We start from the raw sequence: 15,311 nt of genomic DNA, 5'->3' as shown, positions 1-15,311 counted from the left end.
CACTGGCAATTCATAACAATTTTTGAAAGAAATTGAATGTGATTTTAGTGATATTCCTTACCATACGGACATAAGATGGCTTAGTCTTTTGCAAAAGTGTTAAAACGATTTCATGATTTGTTGGATCAAATTGTAAATTTCTTAAATGCTAAGGACATGCTGAATGAATTTTGTGAATTAAAAGATGAACAATGGCTGAACGATTTTTTCTTCTCTGTTGATATGTTTTCGCATCAAAATGAATTAAATTTATTATTACAAGAGAAAGGACTATTTATTTTTGATATGTATACAAATTGTCACATCGTTTACGAGAAAACTCAAGTTATTTTTGCAACAATTCCAAAATAAACAGTTAACTCACTTTCCAATCATACAAAAAAGAGAAAAAAACTTAATGTGCTGATTTTAAGAAATATGAGGCTATAATAAGTGACTTATTTAATGAATTTACCAGAAGATTTGATGATTTTCAGAAAATTTCTAAAGATATCTTTAGTAAGCCTACCATTTAATTTTAATGTCAATGATGCACCACCTTGTATCCAGCTGGAACTGATAAATTTACAATCAAATTTAATATTAAAGAATCAATTTGCTGAAAAAAACAATAATGGACTTTTATGCCTCATTAAATCCAGAAATGTTTAAAAATATTCTGGATAATGCACAGAAATATTTGGCATTCTTTGGATCGACATATCTATGTGAAACTGCATTTTCTTTAATGAAAAATACAAAGAGCAAAATTAGATCAAGAATAACGGATAAAAATTTAGGAGCAGTTCTACGAATAGCCACTAGTGAATTGAATCCCAATTTTGATGAAATCATAAATCAGGAACATTCCAAATGTAATCCCTCACATTAAAGTTTTTGTTTTCTGCATTTACTTTGTTATCATAACAATAAAAATGTTTATTCCAAATTGTAGTTCTTATCTGTACCTATCTATAATCGACTCCTATTTAAATGTTGTATTTACTTTTTTTTTTAAAATACATTAATAATTTGGTAATTCAAGTAATATTACATTTTTTTTTTTTTAGGTTCTGATTTTTTTTTATTAAATCGTTCAATCTATTCTGGCCTGCGTCATGATATGAAAATTTCATTCACCCTGCTGACGAAAAAAGTTGCCCACCCCTGATCTAGAAGCAATGAGATGTGTTTGGTCAAATCATAAAAAAATATTTTTTATTTAAGTTTCTGCCTTAAGCTATGATTAGCATATTTTCGGAACTGAGAGGGAATAGTACGGAAATTAAAAAAAAAAAAAAAAAAAAACACATGTATGGAAATACGTAATTTAATAGGTAGATTATGTATTTTAATATGTAGATTATGTATTTTAATAGTTACATGTATCACAAAAATAGTAAAAAATCCATTATTTGGACAATATAACAATTGGTTAATTTTAAACTAAACTAATTATAACATTATGTATGTCATAGTACACTGCAAAAATTCAAAATGAATGTTCATGCAATTTTCAGGATCAGTCACGTTGGGATAATTAATTACTAAGAAACTGTAATATTTACAACACAGTATGTAAATTATTAATAAGAAATATTATGCGCTATACCTCTTAGACAGAAAAGCTGAATAAATAGGAAAGTGCAAATCGTTTTTTGGTCATGACGTTCCGAAATGTGCTTTAGAAAAATATCACAAAGCCATTCAAAATTGATTCTTATAACGGAACATATGATAATGATGAAAGTTTAGTGCAATTTCCGTTATAAAAATGACCTTTTACAGAGATAAATAGATTAGCTATATAGCAAAAATTTCAACTTTCAGTCTTGGAACGGATTATGAAAAAAACAGTGTGTAATTGGGTTCACATTACAATATTTTCACGATACCTCCAGTTATTCCTACAGGATGCAAAATACATTTCCATATTTTTTTTTCAGTTTGTACTGGCTGGCAAAAACTTATGTAAAGTCGAATTTGTGTAAGTCGAGCATTATGAAAGTCAGGGAGTGCCTTGTATTAGAAATTTATACTGAAGAAGATAAGGACACTGGATTATATACATTTCCTAAAAAAGATAAAATTAAAATAGATCGCTATAAGCTTACTGCCTCTAAAAAGTAACCGGACCATCCTACCATTAAAACTAAAGAATGAAGCACACATTATAATAGAATTGTCAAGGACTATGTACTAATACATTTGAACTCTACAACCTAATCTGAGATTTCAATCCAGCAGGCACTTGCTTACAGGGCGCCTCCGTAGCCAGGTGGGAAGGAGCAGCAGTGCGTAGCACACGCTTCTTGATTAGACAGAGTTCAAGCCCGTCACCACCAAATACGGAGGATGTGGAAAGGTCAGGGAATGACCTCCGCATATCCTGGAGCAATATGGCCTTAGTTGCTAATGCTCCTAAAAACCAAATAACAACAACAACAACAACTTGCTTACAGGAAACATATTTAACTCCACAAGTGGTCCCCTCAATAAAGAAATATACTTTGTACAGGCTGACAGGAATGCAGTAACTGCAGCCCATGGAGGTGTAGCTGTTTTAGTATGGGTTAATAATCCATCTAGGAAAATCCCCGGTGCAGGTTTAACTCGGTAAGCAGGTGATGCGTCGCATCGGGGCACGTTCTTCAGAGGGCACTGAAGTGAGTAGAAAAAATAAAATCAAAACACATTTTAATATTAGCGTTTATTAAATGTGGATATGCATTAAATATATTGTAATAAATACAGTGACTTTTAATAACAATTTAGCAAAAATTGCAAGTTGTTTTTTTTTTTAAGCACTAGACGAGCCTGGCGCTCGTCCGGGTTGTCGTGTTACCGGGGAACCCTTACACTGCTGACTTTCTTTTTTTACATGCAGTGCGCATTCGCCAGTTAGGATGTGAGGCACAATCATCATGTGCATTATATTTAGACATGGTACACGCAGCATTTTCCTCAGTTCAGTGTAGCAATCGCGAGAATCTGTACCCAGCTTAACCTCTATTACGAAGCGTAAATCATCGAATTGTTGATTGCTAAACACACAGTGAATGTGTAGTTAATTCACAATGACCAAATTTTTGTTCAATAGATTTTTTATTTCAGAATAAATTTGGGCATAATAGAGATGGGAAAAAAATTACCCCAAGCTGCAAATAAAAAAATAAAAGCAGCAAAAGAACTTGTAAAAGAGAAACAGAATGGGCGGCTAATTAAATTTCTCAAAAAGTCTGAAGATACAAAAACAGCTTATGAAGATAACAAACAACAAGATGAAAATGAACAAGCCAAGCAACATTACATATTCTGAAGAACTTTCTATGCAGCCATCAAAGGCAACTTCTGATTTCGATTTATTACAACCATCAACATTAGCCATAAGCGACACTACAAATTTCCAAACCAGTTTTAATTCAAGTGATCTGGCAATTTGGCCTGCAATTATTAATGGTAATATTTGAAATTTTCTCATAAAACATGGACAAAAACAAACTAAAAATAATTATCTACGTGATGATTGTGGTCTAAGTTTTAGTAATGTTTATTATAACCGTAAAGTAGCAAACGATGAAATTTTGCCAAGAACGTGGCTCGTGTATTCTGCTTCCGTAAACTGCGTTTTTTGTTTTTGTTGCAAAATATTTTCAAATGAAAGAAACCAGAAATTAACTACTGATGGTTATTCTAATTGGAAAAATTTATCAAAAACTCTTGCTACTCATGAAGGAAGTGCATCACATTTAAAATGTTTCATAAAGTGGATGGAACTTTAAAAAAAACAATTAAAATAAAAGATCACCACAATAGATCGTAAACTTGAACAAGCATATGAAGTTGAGAAACGACATTGGCATACTGTCCTCGATAGAATAGTCGAGATAATAAGATATCTTGCAGGGCAGGGCAGTGTCTAGCTTTTCGTGGCACATCGGATATTATTTATGAGAAAGACAACGGCAATTTTTTAAAATTGGTAGCATTATTTTCAAATTTTGATATTGTTACTGCAAATCATTTGGCCAAAATCCTGAACCGAAAAAAAAAAAACTGCTCATTATTTAGGTAAAAATATTCAAAATGAATTAATATCTTTAATTTCAAATCAAATTGTTCGGTCCATTGTTCAGATGATAACTAATGCCTGACGGCATTAGTTATCACCCCTGACGTAAGTCTTACTGAACAAATGACAATTATTGCCAGATTTGTCCATAAAAATGAAAGAAATATAATTACTGTGGAAGAAAATTTTTTGGGCTTCCTAAAAGTTTTTGATTCAACAGGAAAAGGTTTATCCACACCTCTTAGATAAATTAAATAAAAGATTTAAATTTAGATATTAAAAATTTGTGGGGACAAGGATATGATAACGGGGCGAACATGCGAGGAAAACGCAGCTGTGTTCAGAGACACGTATCGAATATTAACCCTCGAGTACTCTTTGTTCCGTGTGCAGCACACACATTAAATTTGGTAATCACTGATGCTGCTAAAGTTAATACTGAAACAGCGAGTTTTTTTAGCACTATACAAGAAATTTATAATTTCTTAATGCTTCAACTAATCAATGGGATGTACTGAAAAATACACCAAAATTGCATTTAAAACTTTATCAGATACTAGATGGGAAGCAATGATTGATGCTCTTCGTTCACTTAGATATAATATTGGAGAAGTTTTAGATTCTTTTGTGGAAATTCATGATAATATTCAAATTGACAATAATACAAAATATGAAGCAAAAACATTATCTTTGAAAATTAAAGATTATAGATTTTTGTGTTCACTTATAATGAAGACAGGCCCGATTAATAGAGAAATGCATAATCTCATAACTAGCTTGCAAAATCACAATCACGAATTCAAAGGAGAGGCACAAAGGTATAAACGGAAACTGAAAGAAGCCAATAATGACATGATAAAAGTATGTGTGTGAACACTTTTGAAATTAGGATTTTGTGCATATGTGAAGGACATTTTGTATTAATGTATAGTAGTCATATTTTAAATTGTATCATCCTTTATTAAATATGAGAGCTGTTTGAAAAGTATGGTAACTGATATTTTTGTGAAAAGATGTATAATCACAGAATGGTGGTACTTGATAGGTGTACACAAGAGTCTTGTCAATCAGTTTGGCCCTGGAGAAATTTCTGCATGGCTCATGGGATAGGATTATTTTTTTTTAACATGGTCTGTACTTGTTAATGTGAGAGACCTGTTTTTAAAGGGATGGACTTGCTTAAGTGGTTCAAGAATATTTACTGATGCTATTGGGGACTATTAGGTGGGTCAGAAAAACTATTAGTTTGGGGAGTTACACAGACTAATGTTTTAATGACAGTCACAAGCAGAGGTGAAATTGATTTTTATGCTGCTTCTATTAGGACAGGAAGCAGCCTGGAAAGCACAGTGTGGAGTATTACAAGACCTGTTGGAATCCTCATGGAACAAGCAAATATATGGGATGGCTGTATTAGAGTTAGTAAGAACAAAAACAAGTACATATATACTTGCTTGTACACTACTGGAATTAGTAAATAAATTATTCAAATTTGAAGTATTGGCTAAGTTATCAAATGCAGACATTACAGAGATATCAAAAACATGGTGCTACTCAGGCATAGGGTATGTAGAAATTGAATATGATGAGTAAGTTATGCTTCTTGGTTAAGAAACACATAGATTCTAGGGTGTGCAGGCCCTAAACATACTAGTTGCTATGTTTTTCCGCAATTATTAATAATTGGTATCATTTTCGTGGTAGAGGAGAACAAAAAAAAAAAGACCTACCTAGCAGTAATTGTGCAATGTGATATTGAAGTTCTGTGAGTAGTGCAGATATGCTGCTAGTACAGCTCATATTGTTCTATCAGTGATAGATAGGAATTTTACCAGCATGGGCAAGGAGGTGATTGTCCTGTTTTATAGGGCAATGGTTAGGCCTCACCTTGAGTACTGCATGCAGGCCTGGAAGCCTCATTTAGGAAGGATGTAGATCTGTTGGAATATGTACAAAGAAGAGAAACTAGATTAGTTAGAGGCACAAAATGGTACACTTACCAAGAAAGACTTCATTTCTGCAAATTACATACAGTGTCTGGAAACCATCCACCTGCAAGGAGACCTGATTGAAATGTAAGACTTTAAATGGATAGCGTAAACTAATGGCTGATGGCATCCTTATTCTTTCTCTTATGAAACATATAAGAGGATGTAAATTTAAATTGTGAATCTATGGTTGCAGGATAGATGTGTAAAAATTTGTTTTCAAATTAAGGAAGGATTACTCAAAATATTAGAGGGGTGGATATTTTTTTGTGCTGATGATGTATAATCTTGTTTCCTTGCATCATTTCCAGGACTAACAGTAATTTTATAATGACAAGATCCATATAAAGTAGAAAAACAGTCTGACACTGCCATTTTAATGAAACAGCGCACAGTGTTTGAAGGTAAGTTTTGAATTGTGGATCCATGTTATCTTTCTATACATTAAAATAATTTTCCTCCTAGTGATATTTATTCAGCCAATGGGAGAAGAGGGTTGTGGGTTACATGGTAATACATAACAAATACTAAAATACGTAACAGAATCTTGCTTTACTGTGGTAAAACAAGCTTCTGTTTAAGCATGGTCATGCTAGATAAATCTCATGCATGTGCTTTGTTTATCTTGCATGACCGCTCAGTACCATTCTTGATTTTCATATCTAACGTATTTACATTTTCATTGCCAAGGAAGAGAGAGACAGTGTCGAAAGCTTCTGTAAGTATTTCATTTTATTTTATCAAAAGAAGTGAGCGCAGCGAGCAGGGGGCAAAGTCCCCTAGTATTTTATTATATTTATTTTATAAATATAGATAAATACTGTAATCTCTATTGTTTTGCCTTTTTGGGGCAAGTTTACATTCAGCTGCTCACTAACTTCTAAGAAAAAATAAATAATGCTGCTGTCAAGTCAAAACAAATTAGATAACATAACAAAAAAAGGTGCTGCAAACAATGCAAAGTGCATCAATTGAAATTGGGAGGGGGTTCTGTTTTCTGATTGGAGACCTTTAATTGAGCCACTGCTGTTAATGATTGAAGACCCTCACTTCCCATAGCAAACATGAGCCAATGCAGTTAATAGATCAAGTTCTTATTTAACCAGAACAAGTGAGTCAACTGACATAATATACATTTCTCATAATATACATTCCAGATAAGAAGTAAACTGACAGTGTGTGTATGTATGTATATGTGTGTGTATATATATGTATATGTGTGTGTATATATATGTATATGTGTGTGTATATATATGTATATGTGTGTGTATATATATGTATATGTGTGTGTATATATATGTATATGTGTGTGTATATATATGTATATGTGTGTGTGTGTGTGTATATATATATATATATATATACTGTCAGTTTACTTCTTATCTGGCTTCACTATCCCTTATGTGGACTGAGATAAAAAGGAATGAGTGAAGGGTTTCTGAGAATTTTTCTAGTTAACTCGCTGTCTAAAGTGAAATTATTCTCTGAGATATGGAGCTATAAAAGCATCAGGTGAATAATTTATACTAACAGTACTGTAACTTAAAGTTATTGAAGATGTCTGTGACAATAGACTATTAGTTCTTGTAGGGAAAATTTAACTTTGTAAAACTCCATCTCCAGTGATAATGCAGAAGCCTTTGAGAAAATCATATCTGCAAAATGTATATAAGCATTTTAAATAAATAATGCTTAAAAATGGCTACAATGTAATTCACAGCCATAAGAAGAAATTGTTGAAGTACAACAGTGCTTTCAGTTTAATGTTTTGAAACTGTACTTGATGAATGATTTGTAATTTAGTACTTTTTTATGTGAATAAATATACCTCTATAAGGAATTAATTTCACTTCTGCAAATAGAATTCTTTTGAAAATCTCTTTCAATAAAGAATACAGGATGAGTATTTCAGTATAGGAGCTGAATAGTAATACCAGTGTAAAAGTCATTAGTGCATTGCATGTCAGAGGGCCTTGTCCTCCACTTTGGTGACATCAAAATTGAACTATAGATGAATACAACACCAAGGCCCTTATATTTTGATATTACTTTAATCGATATTCCATTAATTGTAGAAAAAAGTATAATGGATTTTTTTTTAGGTATACTGAATTAGTCTGATAGGCAAATATTAACATGTGGTATTAATTTTGCTGAATGCTCAATTTCTGCTCATTAAATTTAGTTTTGGCATTATTTTCACATATAAAGATTAGCTTACTGTTGTGAATGTTGCAAAGTGACAGATCTGAGTAATTAAAAAATTGAAAGGAAAAAAAAAAAAAAAAACATTGGTCTAGTTGTCAGTCATTAGCACTTTTTTGCAGTCATTTCTAGGCTGTAAAAATTCATTGAATCTGAATGAAATTCTCTGGGGCCACACAGCATGCATATGAGAGAGAGAGAGAGAGGATGGATTAATATGTATAATGGGTTTATTTTTAGGGGACAGACATCAGCCCAGGCAGAACTAAACTACCTCAACAAAGCTAAATGGCTTGAAATGTATGGAGTGGACATGCATACTGTTCTTGTGAGTATGGAGTTCTTCTTTCATAAAATGAAAATTGTAAAAGTTTATATTGTAAGTGATAAGTTAAAAGCCAAGCTAAATTTTAATATTTGAAAATAAAATATTTTCATGTATTAAAAGTATGCAAGTTGGTTGTTCATATTGAATTAAAAATTAAATATGAATAATACTAATTAAGCTATGTGAATTGTTGTCGTCAAGTGAAATTTATTGTATAAAAGAAGTTTGGGTTTAATTAAGTAAGTTAAACTTCCATACAGTAGAACTACTCACGAATTGCAGAGTTTTTGGATTTCATAAATTGAATTCTGTCGTCAGGCCTAATCAGGAAAGATGGAAAGATTTGGTCTTAATGATGGGATGCATTGTGGATTCCAGAAATGTCACTAATTATTAGGCAGTTTTGTTGTGTTTGGAATTTAACTTACTTAATGTAATACTTTTTCTGTACAGTAAAGTTCACTTACTTACAATAATTCATTTGATTTAATTAGTGTTATTTTTTTGAATTAGTTATTCTGATTTAATTAATTTGAAAGAATTTCAATTTCTCTGCTGAAATTGCACATATTTTTCTTATTTATTTGAAAGATATGTGAATGGAATGTTACTGAGCTGTAAGTAACGTGCTCAGGCTTGTGTACACAGCAATAGCTCAAAATGTTACCAGCTGTGACTGAAGAAGTACTCTGCCACAAAAGATTGGTTAGAAAAAAGGAATGATAGTATTTGGCAGTTTGAAAGGACATTTCCCATCAAACAAGTACCTGAATTTGCTGCTGTTTCAGAAAGAACAGTAATAAGAGTTTTTCAGGAATGGTATGAATCAAAATAACCAGAAATCAGTGGGAAAATTGTGGGTTGAAAGTGTGTGTGCTAAGCGATTGTAATTGGCAATGAATATCGCATCTAGTAAGTTAAAAAAACATTTCAAATAAGACTAACTGCTGGATACCATTAAAAAGGACCTTGTTAACTGTTTTTTGAGAGAACACTACCAAGAGTGGTGAAACCCATGTTTAGTCTCTAGAGCAAAGTTTCCGGCATCCCCCTCCCCCCTTACTTCTCCTTCAACCCATGCACGGTACTAAGTACTATAGGTTTTGATACCTTTCGTGTTTGGGGTTTTCATAAAAAAAAAAAAAAAAAAAAAAAAATTGAATTGCATAATATGGATAAGTAGACTAGGATCCATCAAAAAATACCATTGTTAAAAGCAGTGTGTGTACCCTGTACGAATGCATTATAGCCAAAGTAGCTTATGCACCATCAAACCTCCTCCCTGTACGAATGAAAGATGTTTTATTTTATGTGAAAGCATCCTTGGCTTGGTTAAAGGGGTTTAGTATAAAAAGAATCTGAATACGTTTAACATGTTAAAGCATTTTTTTTTCCCCCCGACAGTTTCGTGAATTTGAAGTTGCAATACATGTTGGGGTTGTGATAGCTAAAATATGATATGTACACTTGAGATTGTAAAGAGTGTATGTCTTTGAAACACAGCATCAATTATAGTTCCATGATTAGTAGTCGATACAGATCTGGAAGTATTTAACATTAGTCAAATTATTTTCTAAGAAATCGGTCAAAGGTTTGGATTGAGTATCTGCAAAATTAACATTAAAATCTACACTAAGTATCATTGGTATTCAGTCGCATTTTTTGTGATAAAATTGTTGAACACTACCGCGTAAGTAAAACGAAATGGATGAATTCCATGATGTGTTCGATCTTTTGGTTAGGTGAAATGTAAATGACTACCGACAATATCGTTTGACCATTGGGAAGAAGGCATTCAGCTGCACAAATGTCTCTAACAGGTCTAACACTCATGGATTTTCCAGCAGTTTGCCAATAAATCACTTCAATATGAGAAGTAACAACATGAGTACAATTTTCATCTCTTATGATAAACTGCTACACTGCCAGCTTGTTGATCTTCTCGTTTGAATTGAAAGACCCAATCGAAGTTAGGTATTTTACAGAATTGATTCTAAGCTTGGGAAGGCCAACAGACTGTGTGCGTGCGCACACACACAGAAGAAAGGTACTTTGAAGGTGATTTGGTTAGTAAGCTCAACCGTTTGCTCAAGCTTTGATAATAAAATTCTGGCAACTTTTTGAATGTAGCTCAAATATCATTGACAGAATCCCATGGGCTGTTCTAGCAGCCTATTTTCACTGCTCGGAAATGTGATGTCATGATTCTACAATTACGCTTAGATAATTCATTTGCCACTTTTCAGTACATCTGCTTTATTTATGTAGATCTTGAAGTATATACACCCTAATTATTATCATTAACCGCTGTGCCTACCTTTGTACCGTTGTCAAACTTAAACATCAAACCTGAAATACTGCACCAATAATTATTAATAAATAAAAATTAAAAACCATAAAGGAGCCCAACACTGAATCCTGTGGCAACCCTCATCAGTTTATTCCATTAACAGCGGTAGCCATTTATAACCATTCTGTCTCTTACCATGTACCCATCCCTTTATCCACAATAGCAACTTGCTCCTAATACCATATTACTCCAATTTATATAATAATTGTATGTGTGATGCATCATCAAAGACTTAAATCCAAGCATATGATACCAAAATAATTCTTTTCATTTAGTTCCCTTATGATGACTTCATAGTAGCTAATCAGATTGGTCAGGCATGATCTACCTTTAACACAATTAGAATTGCAGACACACACATACATTCTGTCCGGGTTCGAGCCCGTCACCACCAAATACGGAGGATGCGGAAAGGTCAAGGGAATGGCCACCGCATATTCCCGGAGCAATATGGCCTTAGTTGCTAATGCTCCTAAAAACCAAATAACAAACAAACATTCTGTCCAAACCTGATAATTTTTTTTTCAGCATCAACCTATATGTAGTATTAGCATTAGTAGAGGCATATGATGCAAGAAAGCAAGCAAGCTTATATAGCATCAGCCAAAAAATAAAAAAACCTTGCTATTTCACCCATCCATTCACTCCAATTGTTTGTCTAGTTCTGCCTTGAACTTAAGTTGTTAACCTCTACTACAACAGATATCAACCACCTGCTGGCTAAAGGCGAATTTCTGCACATCTATTCTACAATGGTCTTTCCTCAATTTGAATTTATGTCCCCTCAGGTGAGTAATCTGAGCATTGGGCTTCTCAAACCATTCAAGGCCTTATACACATCAATTAGATCATCTCTCATGTGCCTAGTCTCCAGAAGCTACAATTTGCGGAACTTCAGCCTTTCTTGGTAACACCAACCCTTTGTCCCACTCACCAATCTCGTTGTCCTTTTCTGTACTCGTTCCAGCAGCTCTACAGCTTTCCTAAAATTTAGGACTCCAGACTATGGTACTCAAGGTGTGGCCTGACCATTGCCTTATACAATTGGACAATCACCCCTTTATCCCTGCTAGCAAAATTCCTGTATATCATTGAAAAGACACCATGAGCTACTCTTGCAGCCTGTCTGTATTGTATTGCTCATAAAACTTCATATCTGACTGCACAAATATCCCCATGTCCTTTTCATTCTCCGCTACCTTGAGTGTAGTACCACCCAGTTGATACATTACTCTGGGGTTACTGCTGCCCATATGCAGTACTTTATATTTGTCAATGTTAAACTTCATTTGTCGCCTCTCAGCCCATCTCCTCAACTTTTCCAGATCCTATTGCACTGGCATACTATCATTACTGTCATTAACAACTCTGCCAACCTTTGTATCATCTGCAAACTTAGACATTAGTCCTGATATACCTTCTTCAATATCATTGATAAATACAGAAAACAAAAATGGGCCCAACACTGAACCCTGGAGGACTCCACTAATAACATTAGTCCAGAAAGACAACTGGATATACCGCCATCCACCCCAGGTGCTTTTCTTATGTTCAATTTCTCCTCCACTTTACTCTCAGTTATTACAAAATCATTTATCTTCCAGCCAGAGTTTGATAAGCTTCTGGCCTCCACTTTCCTACAGACCTCCTCACGTGTGTGAATGATGTAGACGCAAAAAACTCATTCAGTTTGTCAGCTACATTAGTTACAAAAACACACACAGCAAGAAGGACAGTGCTGAGCAATGGAAATCTGAAAAACTGCCAGAGTTACTCAGCAAGTTCATCAACAATCGAACTGTTGATATCAAATGGACTGATCTGATTCATCCCCTTTTTTCTAGGATTTACATCAGTAAAGAAGTCTTTATTGATTTTCTTTACATTGTTTGCCAAATATTTCTTGTAATCTGCCTTTGCTTCCCTAACATCCTTTATGATTTGATTATCTACCGTAGGCAGATAATCAAGTCACCAAGGATGGTAATTTATGTGCATCCAGTGCATTTTTCTTCTATGCCACGAGTCCCCTTAGGTCATCTGACATCCATTTAGGCCTAAACCTTGAACATCTATTGAAGCCTAAGCCTATGGCCACCCCCCCGTCAGCCAAAAAATCTCATCTGTCCATCCCCTTTAGTAATCTATCTAATTTTTTCTTAAGTTTATTCCAACAATCAGTTATGCTCTGGCTGAAAGCAAATTCTTGCACATCTATTCTGCAGCATCCTTTTTCAGTTTATGTCCCCTTGTGTTTTTTTTTTTTTTTTTTTGATTTGGTAGTTGTTGGCGCATCGGCTTCTGTGGCCATATTGCACCTCCCAAGGTTTTTGCAGTACTCTGATCCAAGCCCGAGGCGGGAATCGAACCCGCGACCTTTGGGTTGCCGGGCAGGTACTTTACCCACTCTGCTAGCCCGGTCGGCTGTCCCCTTGTTTGCATTGTCTGAGAAAGAGTTAGAATACCATCATTAAGTTTACTCAATCCATTTAAAGCCTTGAACACTTCAATCAGGTCTCCTTGTAGGTGCCTATTTTCTAAGCACTGTAATTTTCACATTTTTCAGTAAGAGTACTCTTGTGTTCTTCTCTGTAGCTGTTCAAAGCGATCCATCTCATTAAAGTACATGTATAGTACAGTATTGCTATATAAAAAAAGATAAAGTGCAGCCATTATCAACCCACTGCAGGATGGGAGCCTCCTCAACAATTCATGCTGAGGGAAATGGACTGTAATCTGCCATGCTGGCCCAGTGCGGGTTGGTAGATCGACCGTATTCAGCAGTCAGGGGCTTGAACCCCGGTCTACTCAAAGAGCATGTGCTACTGCACTCCCGCTTCTGACAGTGCGTAGCACACGCTTCTTGATTAGACCGGGGTTCGAGCCCGTCACCACCAAATACAGAGGATGCGGAAAGGTCAGGGAATGACCACCGCATATCCTGGAGCAATATGGCCTTAGTTGCTAATGCTCCTAAAAACCAAATAACAACAACATCCCGCTTCTGACCACTCGGCTACAGAGGCTCTCTTTTTAATTTTCATACAGATACAGTATTAAGAATTGTTTACTAAGAAAATGTCATCAGTTACTTGATAAAATATAAATACAATGGATTCAGGTTAATCAGGGCAGCCATTTATTTGGGAAAAAATTTGAAGAACAGAAACAAAACAAGTATTTAGCTTGAATTTGTTCTGCCTATTTGAGCCAACTCTCCACTTAATTGGGGTTGCGAAGGTCATGATTGAACAACGAACTGTATTTAGATGGCACGCACGCTCGTAACATAGAGATCATGCAGGCAGCAGCCGAGTCAGTTATTGAAAAGTCGTGCTGTAGGGCAATTGTGTTGTGGTAATCGGATTCTGATAGAAATTTTGCTTGCGGTATACAATTATTTACGATCACACTAGGTACATATGTATATGTCTTTTGGGTTAACATAAGATTAAAAACTGTACCAAACACTGCGCTGTTTTTTTGGTTTTTTTTGTTTTTTTTTTTTTTGTTTTTTTTTCCCCAGTACATTTAAGACCCCTGTCAAGATGCCATGTAAAGATTTGTCACTTTCAGAAAAAATTGCTATTCTTGACAAGATAAAAAAAGTCAACCTCCTTAACATCAGTCATCGTCAGCTAGTGGAGATGATTAGGGTGCCAAAATCTACAATTTCACAACTGCTACAGCAATAAAAACTTAGAGAGGAGTGGACATTGTGTTCGGGAAATTGTGTTTAAAGAAAACATATCATAAGCGAAAGAGGGAAGGCAAAGATCCAGCTGTTGAGGATGCTTTGAATTGATAGTTTTCCACTGTATCTAAATGAGGTGCATCTGAGCCCTATGCTAAAATCCAAGTCAGAGGAGTTGGCCAAATTTCAAAGCGATGGATGGTTGGTTGTCTCGATGGAAATGTAGACAATTAATTACAAAACCACACACAGCGAGGACAGTGCCGAGCAATGGAAGTCTGAAAAACTGCCCGAATTACTTAAAAAATTTAGTGGGGATGACATTTACAGTGGCAATGAAACAGGCCTGTATTATCATGCTATGCCGTGTGGTTCCCTGAGCTATCAACACATAACACTGTCTGGTTCAAAGAAAGCAATGGATCATGTAAATATTGTTGTACTGCTCAGACATGTCAGGAAATGATAACTTCAAACTTTTGTTATTGGTAAAAGTGCTAAACCCTGTTGTTTCAAGGGGCTTACAATATGCAGTTTGCCAGTGTCATATTATGCCAATAAGATGGCATGGATGGCCACATATTTTTATGCAATGGCTAATGAACTGGGATACAGAACTGCAACAGAAGTCCAGAAAAATTCTGTTGTTATTGGACAACTGCACAGCACACCCTAATGTAGATGGTTTAAAAAAT

General features: G+C 34.7%; 1 protein-coding gene across 2 annotated transcripts in view; it reads left to right on the top strand.

Moving 5' to 3' along the window:
* Positions 1 to 15,311, top strand: part of yrt (erythrocyte membrane protein band 4.1-like yurt) — a 255,318-nt gene that overhangs the window by 146,148 nt on the left and 93,859 nt on the right. For both annotated transcript variants that reach the window (XM_090380956.1, XM_090380954.1), the window contains exon 7: positions 8,485 to 8,572. In XM_090380956.1, the coding sequence (XP_090237082.1) occupies positions 8,485 to 8,572 (88 nt within the window). The remainder of the gene's footprint in view (positions 1 to 8,484; positions 8,573 to 15,311) is intronic.

The sequence above is a fragment of the Mastigoproctus giganteus genome, chromosome 1, assembly GCF_048544385.1.
Source record: "Mastigoproctus giganteus isolate SK-2022 chromosome 1, ASM4854438v1, whole genome shotgun sequence".
Taxonomy (NCBI): domain Eukaryota; kingdom Metazoa; phylum Arthropoda; class Arachnida; order Uropygi; family Thelyphonidae; genus Mastigoproctus; species Mastigoproctus giganteus.
This window is presented reverse-complemented; position numbering and strand designations above follow the sequence as displayed.